The sequence below is a fragment of the Dipodomys ordii genome, unplaced genomic scaffold (assembly GCF_000151885.1).
Source record: "Dipodomys ordii isolate 6190 unplaced genomic scaffold, Dord_2.0 Scaffold49, whole genome shotgun sequence".
NCBI classification, from domain to species: domain Eukaryota; kingdom Metazoa; phylum Chordata; class Mammalia; order Rodentia; family Heteromyidae; genus Dipodomys; species Dipodomys ordii.
Genome location: NW_012267265.1, coordinates 1,584,102 through 1,605,240, shown reverse-complemented (window position 1 = coordinate 1,605,240; position 21,139 = coordinate 1,584,102). Strand labels below are relative to the sequence as shown.

Below are 21,139 nucleotides of genomic sequence, written 5' to 3'. Positions count from 1 at the left end.
GCCCGGGTCACGCACGCGGCGGCGCGGGCTCGCCCCCGCGCGCCGGGTCTCGGGTCCTCGGGAAAGGCGGGTTACCCCAGATGACTGAAGGTCACCTTTGCACCTCCACTGCCTTTGACGGAAGCTACTTCAGGACCGGGTCGCCGCCGGTTGTGAGATTAGTTGGGGCGGCTATTGGATGTTGGGGGAGGAGGTGTGTGGCGTGGGGGAGTTCGGGGTGTGGGGCAGCGATTTGGGGGTCAGTTGTCACTCTGTGATTTTCTGTTACTTTCCATATCTATCTATCTATCTATCTATCTATCTATCTATCTATCTATCTATCTATCTATCTATATATATTTTAAAGACTTGTTAAGAGCTCAGATTGTAAATGTTTTGTGCCTTGCATGGGATGCATCCTCTGTGCTTGTTACGTGGCACCTGGGAAGTGTCTGCTCACTTTTCCATGCCTCACTTCCCCTGATGGGTCGTGTTTATTTATTTTATTCAATTTGTGCTTCTCCTTGAATTTGTGGAAACGGGAAGGTTAATCAGCAGGGTTTCTGTCTTGCCAGTAGCTGAGCTAATTGATTTGAATCCTGGCCCAATACCTCTCTGCTGTCCTTCTCTGTCAAAAGCTTGTGATGCTTACAGAGTCTGGGAAAATGAGGAAAGTTGCTTTAAAACGAACGACTGGTTCCCCTCCCCCCCCCCAAATTCACAAGACCTATTCAGTTATCCAGGAAGTGTTAGACATTGTGCTTGCATTCATCCTTGAGTCCTTAAAATGAGACAGTTCTATATGAACACATGAATAGAGCACAGATAGTCTATCCTTAGTCCTGTATATTTTAAGTACTAGAGTCTTGTTTTCTCAGGATATGGATGTAGTGCTTGTTGGACTCTTACTACTTACTGCATTACCATTTTGGCTTAGTCATAAAATAGAGTACTCTAGGTACATCTCAGGCTCCTGTTAACCTCACACTGAAGCCATTGACTTTTTATGTTTCCCTCGTTTAGTTAGTCTGACAGATTGATCTTTCCAAGGCCTCCTGATGCCTTGTTGATTTTCCCACTCATTAGTGCATTTTATTAACTTCCTTTTGCCTACCAAGTTAAGGACACATATTGAATCCCACACTTAAGACCTTCCTGCTATGTGGTACCAAGTTCCTTTTGCCAGTCATCATCTTTGGCTCTTGTTTTTATTTTGAAGAAAAGTAGGATTAATTACCGTTTTTAAACTATGTCTTTGTTCATACTGCCTTTTCCCCTCACTTCTTTTTTTTTTTTTTTTTTTGATCCAGTCGTGGGGCCTGAACTCTGGGCCTGAGTGCTGTCCCTCAGCTCTTCAGCTCAAGGCTAGCGCTCTACTACTTGAGCCACAGCGCCACTTCTGGAGTTTTTCTTTTTGCTTATGTGGTGCTGAGGAATCGAACCCAGGGCCTCAGGCATGCAAGGCAAGCGCTCTACCACTGGGCCAACTTCCCAGCCCTTCTTTTTTTTTTTTTAATTTATTTTTTTGCCAGTCCTGGGCTTGAATGCAGGGCTTGGGCACTGTTCCTGAACTTCTTTTGCTCAAGGCTAACATGCTACCACTGAGCCATATTCCCAGCCCTCCCCTTACTTCTGGAATGGCTTTATTTTCCTTCAGAGCTCATCTCATGTCATGTATTGATTCTTTTTCTGTTAGTGTTCTGTTTTAGATTCCTATAGTATTTTGGGTATCTTAATTATAGCCCTTGCTATATTGGCTTGCATACTCATTGAAGAGACTAAGCTCTTTGGGATGGGGATTTAGTATGGTAGTGCAATTTGGGTAGCATGCACTCGTTTCTAAAATTGTAAGGACCCTTCTTGTATTGCCTTAATGAAAATACTTATTTCCAGGATTATTGAAGCTGAGGCGAGGAGGATGGTTGGGCTATGGAGCAGGGCCCTGTAATAAACAAAAAAGTCATTATTAGGTAAAATTTGGAGTTGATGAATTTAAAAATAAGCTCAGTAAAATTTATGTCTGCCAAACTGCTACATTATGCTTACTTGCGTTAGTATATTCAATTTATGCCAAAATATGACATGTTAGCTATGAAGTTTTTTTTTCAATTCTGAAATAATAGAACATCTAGAGCATTTATTTGTAGAAATAAACATTTTCTGAGTAGATGGTCAAAAAGTATTTTCACATTGCTTTTTTTCTTGAAAGGAATCCAAAACTACCTATCTGGAAGACCTTCCACCACTGCCTGAGTACGAATTGAGCTCATCTAAGTTAGGGGAGGAAGTGGATGATGTTTATCTCATTCGAGCTCAAGGATTGCCTTGGTCATGCACTGTGGAAGATGTACTTAACTTTTTCTCAGGTATATATTATGTGTGTTTTAAATATATAATTTCATATGAGTGAAAGGTAGTTCTGTGAAACTGAAATTCAGGAGGTACCATTTTTGATGGTTAGAATTATCTCATTTTGGTTAGTTATATATTCATACCATGTGACCTGTACATACATGTGACATGTACACCATTGGTGGCATATAGATTTAAAGATTGAATATAACAAAATTAATGTTAAATGCAGGATATGAAGTCAGTTTTCTCTGAAGTTTTAATGCATGCATAACAAAAATTCAAACTTACTATTAGTGGAAATAAGGAATTAAGAGTAGTGTCTATGTAATCTACACATTTAGAATGAAAGATTACTTGCACAAATAAAATAATATTGTGGTTAATCTTTTCGTTTTTGTATTTGTGATGTGGGTTTTTTTTTTCTCCTTCTGTTCTCTTTTTTTTCTTTTTTGGTGCTGGCTGTGAGGCTTGAACTCAGGGCCGGGGTACTGTCTCTGACCTTTTTTCTGTTCAAGGCTAATGCTGTACTACTTGAGCCAGAACTCAACTTTCTAGCCTTTTGGTGTCAAGGACTTTCCTACCTAGGCTGATTTCGGACCTCAGTCCTCAGATCACATCATCCTGAGTAGCTAGGATTTATAGGCATGAGCAGCCAGAACCTGGCTTTTGTCTATGATATTTAAATTTTCCTCTTTAAAGGTTTTTAAAGGATACAACTGAGTGGGTGCCTTAAATATACACAGTATATGTGTATATTAACTCACAGTGTGAGTTAAGCATTGTGTAAAGCCATTTACAGTTTATATCTTTGACTTGCATTATAAGAAATACACAGTATAGACATGTCACGTAATGAAAAGAGAGAAAAATTAAATTATTGCAGCAAACTTTTTTTGGTAGTACTGGGGATTGAATTCACGGTCTCCATCTTGCTAGACAGGTGCTCTACCAATTGAGCCATGCCTCCTCCATTTTGTGTTGGCTAGTTTTGAGGTAGGATCTCAATTGAAGCCTAAGTGTCCTTAGTGTCCTTAGGCTTCAATCCTCCTATTTGTGCTTCCCCCAAAGATGGGATAACAAAGCATGTACCACTGTGCCCAGCATTTGATTTGATAGAAATTCTTTTTTTGCGGGGGGTGGGGGGTCTGGTCTTGGGGCTGAACTCGGCCTGGGCACTGTTCCTCAGCTCTTCAGCTCAAGGCTAGCGCTGTACCACTTGAGCCACAGCGCCACTTCCGGCTTTTTTCTTTTTTCTTATGTGGTGTTGAGGAATCGAACCCAGGGCCTCAGGCATGCAAGGCAAGCGCTCTACCACTGGCCACCTTCCCAGTCCTGATAGAAATTCTTGAACTTTTATAGTACTCCAGGCTAGTATTTAACCTTAATCCTCTAATCTCTTGCCTCCTGAATAGCTAGGATTACAGGCTGAGCTACCTCACCCATCAGCAAAGTTTTTTGTATAGGAGCTATTTTAAGAATATGATTTTAAATTTAGGAATAAATTCAACCATACTTCATTTCCTTAAGGGATTTGAAACTGATGTTGGAACATTGGGTTGGACAAATTCATTTTGTATTGAGCCTAGTTTGACTTGCGGTTTAATGGTTGGCATAAGCATCTGTCCTGAAGTTTGCTTGTGTATTATACTAGGAATATTTTAGATACGATCACCTCATTAGTGTTTGGATGACTTCAGTAACTAGGAATTTGTGTAAAAAGAATGATAGACAATTTTTTTATTAGTGTAAAGTAATTATACAAAGGCATTGTGATATTTACACATGTTTTGATAATGTATTCTGAATCAGACTCAGCTATCTATATTATTCTTAACTCCCTGCCTTTGTCCCCCCACTTTTTAAAGTTATTAGCAGGTTTTGTTATGGTGTTTTCATACATATATGTACACATACAATGTACATTGATTATCTTTTTATCTCCCACTGCTTCCCATTGTTCAGTCTCCTTTCACTCATGTGTGATAAACATTTTAGTTCCTGCGTTGTTGGAAAATTGTAGCCTAGTGACTTGCATAATTGAGCTATGAGTTTGATTTGTTTTTGATTGACTTTATTCATATGCCTTTAGACTGCAGAATCCGAAATAGTGAGAATGGAATACATTTCCTCTTAAACAGAGATGGGAAGCGAAGGGGAGATGCCTTAATTGAAATGGAGTCAGAGCAGGATGTGCAGAAAGCCTTAGAAAAGCACCGGATGTACATGGGCCAGCGGTATGTGGAAGGTATGTAAAATTAGTCTGGCTTTTTGAGATGTTACATTAGATTTTATATCAAGGCAGTTTTTATTTGATTTTTAACAATAGTAAGGTAGTTGTAATAACATTGTATGATTTGTGACAGATGAGACACAGAGATAATGTTTTATTTTTATTTTTAATGCTGGTACCGGGGTTTGAACTCAGGGCTTTGAGACCTTGATTGGCGTATTCAAGGTTGGCAATTTACCACTTGAGCCAGAGCTCCTCTTTGTTTTTGTTTGCTAGTTAATTGGAAATAAAGGTCTCACTGATTTTTCTGCCTGGGCTGGCTCTGAATCCCTGTCTTCAAATCTTAGCCTCCTGTGTAACTAGGATCATAGCTATGAACCACATGTGCCTGACCTGTTTCTTACCTATAAATGGTAATGACTAAGTTTATCTTAAAAGTTGTGAGGATTAGGGCTGGGAAGGTGGCTCAGCGGTAGAGCGCTTGCCTTGCAAGCCTGAGGCCCTAGGTTCGATTCCTCAGCACCATAGCAAAAAAAAAAAGTTGTGAGGATTAAATGGGTTGTATCTGATACTCATACTTATTAAATAAGTGTTATTTGGTATTTTCTTGAGAGAAGAGTATATAGATTAGAGCTACTAGTGTTCAAATTCTTGGATAATACTACCCTTGGTATAATATATTTGAATCTTTAAAATTCTTTCTTCTTTTGTAATGTAAATTTTACACCTGTTATGTGCTTTCCTTTGTAGTCTATGAGATAAATAATGAAGATGTAGATGCCTTAATGAAGAGCCTGCAGGTCAAATCATCACCTGCAGTAAATGATGGCGTGGTTCGCTTGAGAGGACTTCCTTACAGTTGCAATGAAAAAGACATTGTAGACTTCTTTGCAGGTGCTTTGTTATTTGATATTTAGGGTCTAATATCCATCTCCCAGTTTATTATCTTTTCCTTTTATACCTTAGAAATGTTTTGGTCTTTCAAGTAAACCTTGGGATGTCCGATTCAAAATAACTCATAAGGGTTTAACTGCTGAAAAATACAGCTTTTTAAAATAGTGGCCATATTTTTCTAGGACAGTGTGTATGATTTAAAAATATTAGGCCGGGTGCCAGTGGCTCACACCTGTCTTAATCCTAGCAACTCAGGAGGCTGAAATCTGGGGATCATGGTTCAAAGCCACCCTGGTCAGGAAAGTCTGTGAGACTTATCTCCAATTAACCACCAAAAACTGGACGTCGAGATATGGCTCAAGTGATAGAGCATTAGCCTTGAGCAAAACAAAAAAGCTTGCTCAGTGACAGCATCCAGTCTCTGAGTTCAAGTCTTCCCCCACCCTCCACAGTATTACTCAATTGCTAGCTGTGAAATAAACACCTTTTTTTTTTCCTTTTGTACTGGTACTGGGGCTTGAACTCAGGGCTTCCAGCTATTGCTCTGCTTTTCTTGCTTATGCTGGTTTTCTATGACTTGAGCCATACCTCTGGCCTTGCTTTTTGTTGGTTTGGAGATAGAGTATTACAGACATTTCTGCTTGGGCTGTCTTTCATTGAGATTCTCTAGGTCTTGGCCTCTTGAGTAGCTAGGACTATACTATATGTCATGGGTGCCTAGCCAAATATGCACTAATAGTAGTAATGTTAGTCTAAATGCCTGTTGTCCCTGAAACAGTATTATAATGGGTAATAAAACAAAACAAAATACCCTGAGCAAAGTAAAACCTCGAGAGAAAGAGTTGTGTGGATTCTAAACATCCTGGAAATCCCAAGTAGAAAGTGTTGCTAATTTTTGGCTGCATAAAAGCTGTCTCCTCTTTTAAGCATGGGTCTGGCTTTGGAATTGGCCAAACAGCATACAAATTTTATTAGTACATGAGTGAATGTGTTAGTTTCAAACCTCCTATGAGCAGCACAAATTTGTAATAATGTTTTTCATCCTAGGACTGAATATAGTAGACATTACTTTTGTAATGGACTATAGAGGGAGAAGGAAAACAGGGGAAGCCTATGTACAGTTTGAAGAACCAGAAATGGCCAGCCAAGCTCTTTTGAAACACAGGGAAGAAATTGGTAACCGGTGAGTGAAGCATATACTAGTGATCAGGTCATCTTGATGTATGCATTGTAATAAGACTGGAAAATTATCCAAACATAGGAAAGTAGAGAAAATGTATACTGAGCCCCTAAATGCCCAACACTTAGATTAATAAATTAACATTTTATATTTCTTTTTTTTTTTTCTGTATGTGCCTTTTAAGAGGGAGCAGTACTTGGATCTTTGCATGGCTAGGCAGGTGCTCTACCACTTGTGCTATTTCCCAATTTTGTATGTATTTTTGTTGTTAGTACTAGGGCTCGAACTCGAGGTTTTAGACCTCTTGGCTTTTTCCACTCAGACTAGTGTTCTACCACTTGAGCCATACCTTCCTTTCTGACTTTTTGCTGGTTAATTGGAGATAAGAATCTCTTAGAAGCTGGGCACAGCTGGCTTACGCCTGTAATCCTAGCTACTCAGGAGGCTGAAATTTGAGGATCACAGTTCAAAGACAGCTGGGGCAGGAAAGTCTGTGAGACTCTTATCTCCAATTAACCACTCGAAATCCGGAAGTGGCGCTGTGGCTCAAGTGGTAGAGTGCTCGCCTTGAGCTGAAAAGTGCAGGGACAGCGCTCAAGACTAGAGTTCAAGCCCCACGACCTACCAAAAAAATAAAAGGATCTCTTAGATTTGTCTGCCTGGGCTGGCTTCAAACCTCCATCCTTATATCTCAGCCTCTTGAATAGCTAGGATTATAAGTTAGCCACTGATCCCTGGCTCTGTATGTATCTAAAAGAATACATTATCTTACATAGTCAAAATGTTATCACATCTACTAAAGTTAACAATATTTTTATTATCTAGTAAACTTATAGCCACATTTTCTTAAGTATACCAAAAATGGCTGTTTAGTAGTTGGTTTGTTGAATGAGAATCTAGACAAACCACATTTTCCATTTGATATGTCGCTAATCCTATTAAACTAGAGCATTTCTCCTTTGTTTTCTTGTTTTCTCTCTTCTTAAATGCAGTTGGCTTTGGAAGAATTGGGTCAGTTGTCTTACACTGTGTCTCCTGTTCGAATTACAATGCACATTATGATGTAGGTGATTCATGTCTTGATCTCAATTTGGGAGATAAGAGAAAAAGTGGTTCTATTTTAAATTATAGTTTTTGTCACTTTCAATCTTTTTTACTCAGTTCCTTTGGAATTAAAAACAACAAAAACAAGCAAACCATTCCAAAACCAATGTATTTCAGCAGCATCTGCTTACAGGATTGCAGTGCAGGCTGGCCTCCAATTTGTAATATTTCTGCCTTTGCCTCCCTAGTGCCAGGATTATAGGTACCACCACTCCCCTGTACTCAAACATGTTTTTAAAGAAGTAGTGTTCCTTAGCATTTATTCCCCCTCTTCCCTTTGGGGTTTGGGAGATTGATTTTGAGCCTTGCATGGTAGGCAAAGTACTCTGTATGGAGCTTTGATCTTAAAAGGTTTGTAAATATGGCTGATTTTTTTTTTTTTTTTTTGCCAGTCATGGGGCTTGAACTCTGGGCCTGAGTGCTGTCCCTCAGCTCTTCAGCTAGCACTCTACCACTTGAGCCACAGTGCCACTTCTGGCTTTTTTTCTGCTTATGTGGTGCTGAGGAATGGAACCCAGGGCCTCATGCATGCAAGGCAAGCACTCTACCACTGAGCCACCTTCCCAGCCCAATATGGATGATTTTTACAGCTCACACTTAATCTCCTTTGGAAAACTAGTAATGAGAAAAAGAAGCTTGGGTTTGATAAATAGTCCCACTGCCACTACAGTATCTTTTTTTTTTTTAATTTTAAATATATATTTTATTGTAAAGATACTGTACAGAGGGCTTACAGTAAGGTAATGAGTACATTTCTTACCAAGCATTGTTACCCCCTCCTTTGTTTTTCCCCTACCATCTCTCCCAAGTTGTAAGGCTTGTTTTCAACATACTGTCTTGTACATCTCATTGTTACAATGGGTCAACCTCACTACAGTATCTTGACAAGTTAGTTAGAATTAAAGCTTAGTTTTTTTTGTTTTTGAGGCAGGGTCTCACTGTGTAGCCCAGACTGGAGTCACACTTACAATGTATGCAAATCTTCGAAAGAATGTAATCAACTATATTAATCTGTATTTATTTATTTTGGTGTAACAAATGCTTGGGCCAGGCTATTTATGAAGAAATAGATTTATTTTTGAAAGTCCAGACAATGTGGTACAGAGTTTGGCAAAATGCAGGTTTCGAGCATGGGAATAAAAATCACATCTAAGGGCTGGGCAAAATTGCCTCAGGTAAACTGGGCGATGGTGGCTCACGCCTGTAATCCTGGCTACTCAGGAGGCTGAGATCTGAGGATTTCGGTTCAAAGCCAGCCTGGGCAGGAAAGTCTGTGAGACTTTTATCTCCAATAAACCACTAGAAAAGTAAAAGTGGTGCTGTGCTCAAGCAGTAAGAGTGCTTGCCTTGAGGTGAAGAGTGCAGGGACAGTGCCCAGGCCCAGAGTTCAAACCCCACAACTAACCAAAAAAAAAAAAAAATTGCCCAAGTCTGTAACCCTGGCTACTCAGTGGGCTGAGGTTTGGCAGAAAAACCCATGAGACTCCAACTACAGAAATGTAGCCAGCAAAAAAGGGCTGAGCTGGAGGCATGGCAGAACTGGTAGTGTGCCAGAAAACAAAAAGCTGGAACAAACTTTTGAGTTTAAACCCTGGTACAAACAAACAAAAAAAAGCATAGTATAGAACTGAAAGCAGAGTGTCTCAGAGATCAGGGTGAGAATTACTGGCCTGTGCTGATTTCAGGAGACGAATATTTCTTTCCCATGGTAAGACCCATCTCTTAAGGTTTCTCAGAACCTCCCAATACAGGCACTCTAAGGACTTTACTTGAAACAGAAAATCTTGAGGACAAGCAACACAACTGTGTTACTAGAATGTTATACCCACAATTAACATTAGCATAGTTGTTTTTTTTGAAGCAAAACAATAAAAAATATTGTTGAAAGTATATATGCATAAAATAGATTGGATACCTGTAGCTCATACCTATCATCCTAGCTACTCAAGGGACTGAGATTGTCAGGATTGAAATTTGTTGCCAGTCCAGACAGAAAAGTCTAAGAGACTCCATCTCCAAAATAACTGGCAAAAAACTGGGCTTGAGGCATGATTTAGAGCACCAGCTGAGCAACAAGCCCAGTAAACTCAAGGCCTTGAGTTCAAACCGTAGTACTGGCAAAAAAAATCTGTTAAGCAAACTTACCTGAGGTAAAGCCTTAAGGCAAAAAAGATTAATTTATTGATCTGTTGAGAGTACTCTTTCATGTCTTTAAATCTATGTCCAATTTTAATTTTCCTACTACCTGTTATTTTTGGGTTTCATAAGCTGTGGATATAAATACCTGGTTATTTTAAAACAATATATACCTGATTATTTTTGAAGAGTTCAGTGTAAAGTTACCTAGCAACAATTGTGCCTAGTCATTTTTGCTTTGACAGATACATAGAGATATTTCCAAGCAGAAGGAATGAAGTTCGAACGCATGTTGGCTCTCATAAGGGAAAGAAAATGGCATCTTCTCCTACTACTAAGTACATAACTGAGCCAGAAATGGTATTTGAAGAGCATGAAGTAAATGAGGATATGCGACCCGTGACAGCTTTTGAAAGTGAGAAGGAGATAGGTAAAGTCTTGCCTCTTCTTAATATCCCTTGGCATATACCTTGTATATTTTTGGTGGTGGTCAACTTTTTGTGTTGTCATGTTTTCTGAAACTGAGATTGCAGGACAAAAGAATTGGGAAGTATTTTATGTCTTTGAGTATAGAATATACACGGAATGATTGTATTTGAAGAAGGGCTTAGCTATTCTGTTAGGTATTTGGTTTTTTGTTTGTGCTGAATCTGGGGCTTGAACTTAGGGCCTAGACTTGAACTTTTTGCTTAAGGCTTGTGTTCTATCATTTGAGCTACAGCTTCACTTCTGGCCTTTTGCTGGTTAATTGGAGATAAGGGTTTCATGAACTTTCCTCTCTGGGCTGGCTTTGAACTACAATTTTCAGTTTTCAGCCTCTTCAGTAACTAGGATTATAGGCAGCCATTTGCATCAACATGTTAGGTTTTTAAATTTTTTCTACATTAAAAAGGTAGGGGAAAAAAAGGAAATAAAATCACCATTGAAAATAAGTAGGGAAGCATTTCAATACAGAGCCAGAATACTGGCTAAAGATTTGTTTCTGAATTAATGTTTTCTCTGTTTCCTAATTCCAGATCAACATTTAGGATCTTTGAAATTGCATAAATACCTTTAAAAATAGTACTATGGGGATTTCCCATTATCCAAGTTGTGGCTTTTGTTTTGTTGTTTGTTCCAGTAATAGTTTAGAAAGTTTCCCTTGCTTTATAGTTTTTTTTTTTTTTGTCGGTCGTGGGGCCTGAACTCTGGGCCTGGGCACTGTCCCTGAGCTCTTCAGCTCAAGGCTAACACTCTACCACTTGAGCCACAGCGCCACTTCTGGCTTTTCTGTTTCTGTGGTGCTGAGGAGTGGAACCCAGGGCCTAATGCATGCAAGGCAAGCACTCTACCACTGAGCCACCTTCCCATCCCTACTTTATAGTTTTAATTCAAGACCATTTAACTTTCCCTCTTGTTGCAAAAAGATAAGTTTTTGATTTGGTAATGTTGTGAGGCACTGAATGTGTGTGGGTGTTCACATAATACTTGTTAAGCCAGGGGAGTTGAAATTTGGTACTGGTTCAAGGAGAGTTGAAGGTTTTTGACGTAAGGTCATATCTGATTATATTATGTTCATAGATTTGAAGCTTTTATTTCTTTAACAAAGTTTTTGTTCCACCTCTCAGAATTGCCAAAAGAGATGTCAGAAAAGCTTCCAGAGGCTGTGGATTTTGGAACTACGCCTTCAATGCATTTTGTCCACATGAGAGGATTGCCTTTCCAAGCCAATGCGCAGGACATTATAAATGTGTGTGGCAGTAAGATATCCATTGTCAGTAAAGTTGAATAAAATCTAAAATTGGCCAGGTGCTGGTGGCTGATGCCTGTATTCCTTGCTACTCAGAAGGCTGAGCTGTGAGGATCATAGTTCAAAGCCAGCCCAAGTAGGAAAGTCTGTGAGATTCTTATCTCCACTAAAACTACCAAAAAAAGCTGGAGCTGGAGCTCAAGTGGTAGAGCACTAGCCTTGGGCACAAAAGCTCAGGGACAGTGTCCAGTGTCCAGTTCAAGTCCCAGAACTGGCCAAAAAAAACAAAAATCAAGGCTGGGAATGTGGCTCAGTGGTAGAGTGCTTACCTGGCATGCATGAAGCTCTGGGTTCAATTCCTTAGTACCACGTACACAGAAAAGGCCAGAAGTGGTGCTGTGGCTCAAGTGGTAGAGTGCTAGTGTTGAGCAAAAGAAGCTCAGGAACAGTGCCCAGGCCCTGAGTTCAAGCCCAGGACTGGCAAAAAAACAACAATAACAACAACAACAAAATCCAAACCTGCCCCCCAAAACAACAACAACAACAACATAAAAACCTAAAATTGAACTTGCATTCATTTGGGAAAGGAGGAGAAGAAATGCATTAGTCTTTGGGCAGTAAGATAGCATCCCCCTTGTTGTAGCGACTTCTATCATTTCTATACCTGAAAAGTATGGTATAGTTAGGCACAGTGAGTGCACCTACACTCCCAGCAAATGGGAGGTTGAGGCTGGAGGATTACTTGTACTTGGGTGTTTAAATCTAGTGTTGGCAGCATAGACTGTCACTTAAAGTTGGCTTTTTACTAACTTTAAAGTGAAAATAGTCAAACAGATAGGATCATTTTTTTCTTTTTGTTTTGTTGGTCATGGGGCTTGAACTAGAGGCCTAGGCATGTCCCTGAGCTCTTTTGCTCAAGGCTAGTGCTTTACCACTTTTAGGCACAGATTGTCTTCCAGAGTCTTAGGGACTTTACTGCCTGTGCTGGCTTTGACCCACAATCCCTTATCTCAGTCTCCTGAGTAACTAGAATTACAGGCATGAACCACCAATGCCAGACAAGATGATTTATAGATACAAAATAATATGGCATAGATTTAGTCACCAGAGCAAAGGAGTCTAGAATAAATTGATTCAACCCATTGTACATGGGTTTGATTTTTTTTTTTTTTTTTGGTTGGTCATGGGGCTTGAACTGGGTCTGGGTGCTGTCCCTGAGCTCTTCAGCTCAAGGTGAGTGCTGTACTGCTTAAGCCACAGTGCCACCTCCAGTTTTCTAGTGGTTTATTGCCTAGACTGGCTTTGAACTGTGATCCTCAGATCTCAGCCTCCTGAGTAGCTAGGATTACAGGTGTGAGCCACCATCGCCCAGCTTGATTTTTTTTTTTTAAGGCAGAATTTTGCTGTGTAGCCATATTGTCTTTTAATTCATTGTTCTCTGACCTTGGTCTTCAGAGTGCTGTTTGTCACTAACCTTGGCCATCAACATTCATTTTTTACCTTAGGAAAAAAAAATTATGAAACTAGCATAATGAAACCCCTTAATATATGCCAGAAAAATAAAATTAATTGAAAAAAACCCCAAAAAAACACTTAGGTACATGATCACAGCAAAGTTGTAAATCAGTGTTTATTTTCTGAACTATGTGATTATGCCCTGATAATCCCATCAGAGGTTGGAAATGTGTTCAGTACACCTTATCTGTTGAGTATTACAGCTTGGCAACACAGTACCCTATTGAATATTGGGTGCATAAATCTTATTTTGTAATAGATACTTCATAAAATTTTTTTTTTTTTTTTGATTCAGTCGTGGGGCCTGAACTCTGGGCCTGGGCACTGTCCCTCAGCTCTTCAGCCCAAGGCTAGCGCTCTACCACTTTGAGCCACAGCACCACTTCTAACTTTTTTCTTTTTGCTTATGTGGTGCTGAGGAATTGAACCCAGGGCCTCATGCATGCAAGGCAAGTGCTCTACCACTGAGCCACCTTCCCAGCCCGCTTCATAAATTTTTTTTTTAAAAGGGAAAAATATGAAGCCCTTGACTCTGTACTAGATAAACTATAGATTCAGTCATAGAACCTTCAGTTAGTGAAGCCTCAGAGTTACCATTTTTTCCAGACTTGTTTCTTTCTTTTTTTTTTTAAACTGGATTGAACATAGGATCTTGAGCATGCTAGGCAAGTGCTCTTCCACTTAAGCTAAACTTCTTAAATTCTCTCTCTCTCTCTCTCTTTCTCTTTCTCTCACGTTTTGAGATTGGGTTTTGCTAACTTTTCCCAGGCTGACAGTCAACTCACTCCTGGTTCCTACTCCTGAATAGCTGTAATTACAGGCTTGCTTTATCCTTCCTTGCTGGATTCTTATTATTGTCAGTCATGGAGCTTGAAGTCAGGGCCTGAATGCTGTCACTGAGCATTTTGTGCTTAAGGCTATCTCTACCACTTGAGCCACATCTCCACTTCTGGCTTTTTTGTTTCATGGATTTTCCTGTCTGGGCTCCATACCTGGGTCATCAGATCTCAGACTCCTGAGTAGTAGCTAGGATTATAGCATGAACCACTGGTGGCTGGTCTTGGCCTAGTTTAATATGTTCTTTGGTTGTGTTTGTTGTTTAGTTTTTTGCTCCACTGAAGCCTGTAAGAATCACCATGGAATACAGTTCCAGTGGGAAGGCCACTGGCGAAGCGGATGTGCACTTTGATACCCATGAGGATGCTGTTGCAGCTATGCTCAAGGATCGTTCCCATGTTCGTAAGTACTACCCATGCTTTCCCTGTTGCTTTAGATGTTATTTATTTATTTATTTTTGTTGGTCATGGGACTTGAACTCTGGGCCTGAGCAATGTCCCTGAGCTCTTCAGCCCGAGGTGGACACTCTACCATTTGAGCACAGTGCCACTCTAGGTTTACTGTAGGTGGTTAATTGGAGATAAGAGTCTTACAGACTTTCCTGCCTGGGCTGGCTTTGAACTGTGATCCTTAGTTCTCAGCCTCCTGAGTAGCTAGAATCCAGGTGTGAGCCATTGGCACCCAGCTAAGTTTTCTATTTTATTTTTGGTTGGTCATGGGGGCTGAGCTCTGGGTCTGGGCACTGTCCCTAAGCTCTTAAGCTCAACGCTAGCGCTCTACCACTTGAGCCACAGCACCACTTCCGGCTTGATTCTGCTTATATTGTGCTGAGGAATTGAACCCAAGGCCTCATGCATGTGAGGGTAGCACTCTACCACAGAGTGGTAGAGTTTTTTATTTTTATTGTGTTGAATTTACTTTCTGCTAATACTGGGGTTTGAGTTCACGGCTTTGAACTCTAGCTCTACTTTTTCACTCATGACTGTTGCTCTACCACTTGAGCTATACCTCTAGTTCCAGCTTCTTGCTAGTTTATTGAATATACAATCTAGAGGATTCTAGGTGTGAGCCCCCAGCACTTGGCTCTTGAGTTTTGAGATGGAAGTCTCCTTTTGTTGATGAGGCTGGAAGGGGCTCAAGCAATGATCACATCTGAGCATATAGGTAACAGGAATGGTAGTTGTGTACCATTGCACTCAGCCTTGTTTTTCTTTTTTTTTGTACCAGTTCTGGGGCTTGAACTCAGGGCCTGGGCTCTGTATCTAAGCTTTTTTGCGTAAGGCTAGTGCTCTACCACTTGAGCTGTACTTGGGCTTTTTTCTAGTAGTTTATTGGAGATAAGAGTGTCATGGTCTTTCCTTCCTGGGCTGGCTTTGAACTATGATCCTCAGATGTCAGCCTCCTGAATGGCTAGGATTATAGGTGTGAGCCACCAGTGCCTGGCTCAGCCTTGCTTTTATTTTTTAAATTTTAATTTTTTTATTGTGATTGATTACAAAATTTCACAGTATTGTGAGATAGTGATACTTGAAGTCACAAACACATTCTAACTTTCATGAGGCAAATTGTCATTATCATGGTCTATAAAGTGTGTGAATTCTCTGAGCTTTGACAATACAGCTATTTCTTCCACATTGGGTGGTATGAACGTTTCTTTCCTTTTGCTGTCAGCTGTTCCCTCTTTCCCCCTCATTCCCTTACTCCCATCACTGCCCTTGACTTGCTTAGTTCATTTCATCAATGTCCAGTGCAGCTGATGGGCCCCTCTGTTGTATGTTTTTCCCTGTTTCTGTTTTCCCTCTGATTCTGTGTCCTCCTCCTAATTTCCCTCAGATGTGTTCATATATATAGCATATATGTGGTCAACAACATGGGGTCATTTAGTAATGATATGACAAGATGAGTGGTGGTCCTTTGTTTCTCGAGTCTTGTTTACTTTGTTGTATCTCCTTTCAGCCTTGCTTTTAAATAGGGAAAGGCCAAAGGATTTGGATTGTTGGCTGAACTAATAAGAAAAGTAGGTTCAATATTTTTTTTGCATTTCAGCTTTTCAGAACTAACCCATTTTTTTCTATTGTTTTCAGAGCATAGATATATTGAGCTGTTCCTAAATTCATGTCCAAAAGGAAAATAAGACTTCCATGGACTTCATATAATAAGGTAAATTGGCAGTAACTCAGTACCTTGTATTTTCTACCACTTGAGTTAGGCTTTTTCAGCCCTTGTATTAAGTGTTATGAAGCCAGGTGCTGGTGGTTCATACCTGTAATCCTAGCTACTCAGGAGGCTGAGATCTGAGGATTACAGTTTGAAGCCAACCTGGGCCGGAAAGTCTGTAAGACTTTTCTCTCCAGTTAACTGCCAGTCAACTGGAAGTGGAGTTGTGGCTCAAAGTGCTCGCTAGCATTGAGCAAAAGAGCTCAGATAGCCTCCAGGCCCTGAGTTCAAACCTCATGACAGGGGCTGGGAAGGTGGCTCGGTGGTAGAGCACTTGCCTTGCATGCCTGAGGCCCTGGGTTCGATTCCTCAGCACCACATAAGCAAAAAGAAAAAAGCCGGAAGTGGCACTGTGGCTCAAGTGGTAGAGCGCTAACCTTGAGCTGAATTGCTGAGGGACAGCACCCAGGCCCAGAGTTCAGGCCCCACGACCTGACCAAAAAAAAAAAACCAAAAACCAAAAAACAAACCTCATGACAAACAAAGAAATTATGAAAATGATTTTATTTTCTTAAGAAGTACATGACTTATAGGCTTAACTTAGACATATTTGGAAATATGCCTTGGTGAGGTACAGTTCCTTTCCTGTATTTTAATATATTGTATTATTTGTTTACTTGTAGTGATAATTTCTTTTTTTTTTTTTTTGCCAGTCCTGAACTCAGGACATGGGCACTGTCCTTGAGCTTCTTTTGCTCAAGGCTAGCACTATACCATTTGAGCCACAACGCCACTTCGGGCCTTTTCTGTTTTATGTGGTACTGAGGAATTGAACCCAGTGCTTCATGCATGGTAGGCAAACACTACCATTAGACCACATTCCTCGCCCCGACAAATTTTGAGACATTTAGCTGTAATGAGTTTTTTGAGGTGCAAATAGGTTATTCTATTCCTATAGATGTGTTATAGGCTACTTTTGGATATCAGTTCCTGCAATTCCATGATGCTAAATATTTATTTTGTCCAACTCCATATGTAAAATATATTCTGTGTTCAATTCTGAGTCTTTCTTCATACCAGCTACATATACCAATCTCCAACTAATTTCCTGTACTTTAACTGTTTGTCAGTAACTTAAACTAAATTAGAAAAACATTTTTTGGATTTGTAATTTTAAATGGTAAATGTGGAACGGTTTCTGTTTTGTCTTATTTTCAGAGTGAAGCAAGAAGCATTTCATTTGCACATCGTCCTTGGATATGGGATATTAAGTTCCAGTTTACTGGTATCAACTACTAGAGAAAGGATTTTTAGATTTTGGATTTATTGCTTATAAGAAAAATTCATGATGGATTGTTTAGAAAGATAGCTTGAAATTATGAGATAGACCACAAAATTTCCATTTAAACTATCCAGGATCTGATTAAGAAAATATGGTCTTTATTTTACATAATTAAAGTTTTTTTTCTTGAGTATTTGCTACCAGTTGTAAAGACTATATATTCAGCACTATACTTGAAGGTCTTTTTCCTCCCATTTCAAAAGTTAATCTGTTCAAAGTTTTTCTTTTTCTTCTTCAAAGTTTTATGGGTTTTTTTTTGCCTATGAATTGAGAGCTCCAATATAAAACTTCTCATGTATAATGATGGTTTATTATAAGCAAGACCAACATAAGAGAAGGTTTCAGATCTTTAAACAAGTATGGTTTGGCAAAATAGTTTTCATTTTTGCTGTATTTGATTGCATAAATAGGGGTAAAAATGTTACAAAAAACCAAAAAACATGGGTTATTGATTGAGTGCTTATATATAGCAACTTGGCAGTTATGTTAGAGTTTTGTCTTTCTAAGCCTTATGCTAAAGGCATTTAACATTGGTGCCTGTCTACTTAAGGAGGAAGTCTAGTCTCAGAAGTTGTCTGAGTAACCTCCTTTTGGTTTGGGGTGAATTTTAAGGGTGTTTTATTAGACTAGGAATTGTGTAAAGTGATATGTCAAGGCAGTACAGCCTGATAAGAACATAAATGGCTTCACTTGAATTTAAACCAGCTCTATTAGATAAGAAAAAAATCTAATCTCCTCATTTGCTTTTCCAGTGGGTAGTACATCCTATATTTTAGAACAAGTAGAGGTGACTTGCTTAAAAAATAATACTGTATACTTATGTGAAGGGTTATGGACAAAGCTGTATTTCTGTCACACTGTGGCAGTGCCTTCTGCTTTAATATTAAACAGCTTGTTATTTAAATATTGGACATAATGGCTGGCTTCAAAATGTAGTCATTAATAAACTTAACTTCATGTGCACCTGTGTAGGAGAATCAAAGTCCTGTATGCTTTCCTTGCCTTGTTCCTGTTCTCAGGGTGACAGATGCCACCAGAAGATGCAATTCTAGTTCTAAAATTTGAATTTTCTGAGATTTCAGAGAAGTGATAACCTGGAAGAGAGATTATGTCTTCTCTTAATATAAAACCATCTTTGATTACCAGCTAAAATAAGAAATCACTGTACTGTAAGTAGTGAATAAATGAAGGCTTGTTTCAGGCTAAAGATTACATAAAAGTATTTATTATTGGAATGTGTGACTCAACTGAATATATTTTTTATTACATCTAGTCCTCGTGTATTAATATAAGAAGAAATGGATACGTATCAGTTTTATTTTTAAAAAATCTTACTAGAATATGACTTAGTCAGCTTAACACTTGTACTACTTAGATGAAAATGTTTCATATGTGGTTGAATGTACTGAGCTATGAGAACTGATATTCAGAGTTATATGATCTGTTATGGTGGGATCATTTTTCTTTCACAGTTGGTATTAATTTGTTGTGGGAGATAGCTGCAGCTTCTGTTGGAACTGGGGTTAGGGAGAATTCATTTGTAAGTACTTGATTTTCAGTTAATGGGTGTCATTGCATATTTCTGGGAAGAGAAAGAGCCAAAGCATTAAAACATTTTGTTTTAGGTAAGCTCGAAGGGATATATCTTCTTGCCTCAGTACAGGTGGAGTTCTCCGAACAAAACAGGTCCATTATTGGGAAGTCATCACATGAACTCATATATATTCTACTCACTTTTTGTTTTTTTGTTACAATTTAGGTTAGTGAATAAGTGACTAAAGTAATATTTATTTCTATCCAAAGATGTATTTCTACATACCAAAATTTGTGAAAACTGTCGTGATTTGCTATTGAAGAATGCAGTGACAAGGAATTTCCTTCTTGAATTTGAAGGCTGTATATCTTTACAGTCTTTGCTGTAAATGTTATCAAAAAGTGTAGTGGGTTGGGATATGGGGTCAGAGTACCCATATTCTGCTATGGCCTAGTAGAGGAACTGCAAGGGAAAACAATTTTGGTAAGGAATACAAGAAATACCAAGGACAAAATTCCTGAAGGTTGTGATCCAATGTACAAAATAAAGCAGAGTCACATAATTAGTGGCTGAAGTTTTTGCCATGTGGGAAGGGAGATTAAGTATATGTGCTTCTTGAAAATTGTAACACTGTGGGGAGGAAGCTTAAGAAACTGACTTCCACATAGGTGACATAGTGTGCAGTGATCTTGCTTGCTAGCCAGCCTGTCCTTATAGTATCCTCTGCCCTAAACAAACTGTCCTTAATAAATTTTATTTGGAGACTAATTTTTCTTCTGCATAATGTTTATTTTAAAATTTAAAATGTTCTGTTGTTTCAAGAATTTCCCGTAAGTTACATAAAAGCACTTCAAATTGGTAGGACCAAAATTATTAGAGGTTCATGTTCTGAGGGCTTTGACAAAGTAAGACTGTTGTACTCCTCTAAGTCTAGCAGATTAGAAAATAATCTCTGAAATTTCTAGAAGGGGAAATTGCTTCCATGAACATTTATAAGAAGGTTTTTATGTGGACATATTTTCAGTTTCTTTGGGAGTATGGCTGCTGGGCTATATAGAAAAAGTATTTTTAGTTTTGTAGAAAACTGCTGTCTTCCAAGTAGCTGTACTATTTTACATTCCTACCAGCAATGAGTGAATGAGAGTCCCTGTTCCTCCCTCTCCATCAGTGCTTTGATTTTAGCTGTCTAAGTAGGGGCCTTGTGTTTTAATTTCTAGTTCCATAAAGAGTCTTTAAGTACCTTTTCATATACTTAATTACTAAGTTTTAGAAAGGGGATATATAAGGGAGGATTCAGTCTGTCTTAGTCCTTGAGCATATGACAATAAAGAGAATAGTGGCTGTTATTTCTTTTTAATTATTTTTAGTTTTAAAAAAATTTTTGGTCGTCTTGGGGCCTGAACTCTAGGCCTAGGCGCTGTCCCTCAGCTCTTCAGCTCAAAGCGAGCACTCTACAACTTGAGCCACAGCTCCACTTCCGGCCTTTTCTGCTTATGTGGTGCTGAGGAATGGAACCCAGGGCCTCATGCATGCAAACAAGGCAAGCAGTCTACCACTGAGCCACCTTCCTAGCCCTGTATTTTGTTTTTTGAAGGAACAGAGGGTTTGATGTATATTCAGGAATATGCTCTCTCCCATTCTACACTGTAGCTACTCAGTTCTCAGGCATCCTTAACATTATTTTCTGTCATAATATAGTGATTCTTACTGTATTTATAAGCAAATATTAGAATTTCCAATTCCATTCTATTTTTTCCCTTAACCTAAAGATTATTTTGTATCAGTATATAAAATACTCATTCTCATTTAATCTCTTTTAATTATTGTATAGTGTGGATGTATGAGATATAAATTGTCCCTTCCCGATGAACATGTAAATTGCTTCTATTCTTGCTGTGAGTTACCTTGTATAAACTTATAACATGTTGTATATACATGAATTTCTCTGTGGGATAAATGGTGACGTGCACTTGTATTTATATCTAAAATTAAATTTATATCTAAAGTTATTTCATAGTTTGCACTAGCAGTGCAATTGTCTGTTTCCCGTAGTCTCACCAACAGTGGATTAGCAGTCTGTTCTCTGCCAGTATGACAAGTTGAAAAAGATTACTCCCAAATTTAGTTATCTTATGAGGCGGTATTTC

The 21,139-nt window shown here is 39.0% G+C and overlaps 1 protein-coding gene across 1 annotated transcript in view; it reads left to right on the top strand.

Moving 5' to 3' along the window:
• Grsf1 (G-rich RNA sequence binding factor 1) overlaps nt 1-18,693 on the top strand; it is a 19,460-nt gene extending 767 nt beyond the window's left edge. The window contains exons 2-11 of the mRNA XM_013020082.1: nt 1,873-1,900; nt 2,189-2,345; nt 4,424-4,579; nt 5,315-5,458; nt 6,506-6,641; nt 10,124-10,308; nt 11,486-11,607; nt 14,226-14,361; nt 16,044-16,119; nt 17,335-18,693. Of these exons, the coding sequence (XP_012875536.1) occupies nt 1,873-1,900; nt 2,189-2,345; nt 4,424-4,579; nt 5,315-5,458; nt 6,506-6,641; nt 10,124-10,308; nt 11,486-11,607; nt 14,226-14,361; nt 16,044-16,093 (1,114 nt within the window). The 3' untranslated portion in view covers nt 16,094-16,119; nt 17,335-18,693. The remainder of the gene's footprint in view (nt 1-1,872; nt 1,901-2,188; nt 2,346-4,423; nt 4,580-5,314; nt 5,459-6,505; nt 6,642-10,123; nt 10,309-11,485; nt 11,608-14,225; nt 14,362-16,043; nt 16,120-17,334) is intronic.
• Nucleotides 18,694-21,139: the final 2,446 nt, after the last annotated feature.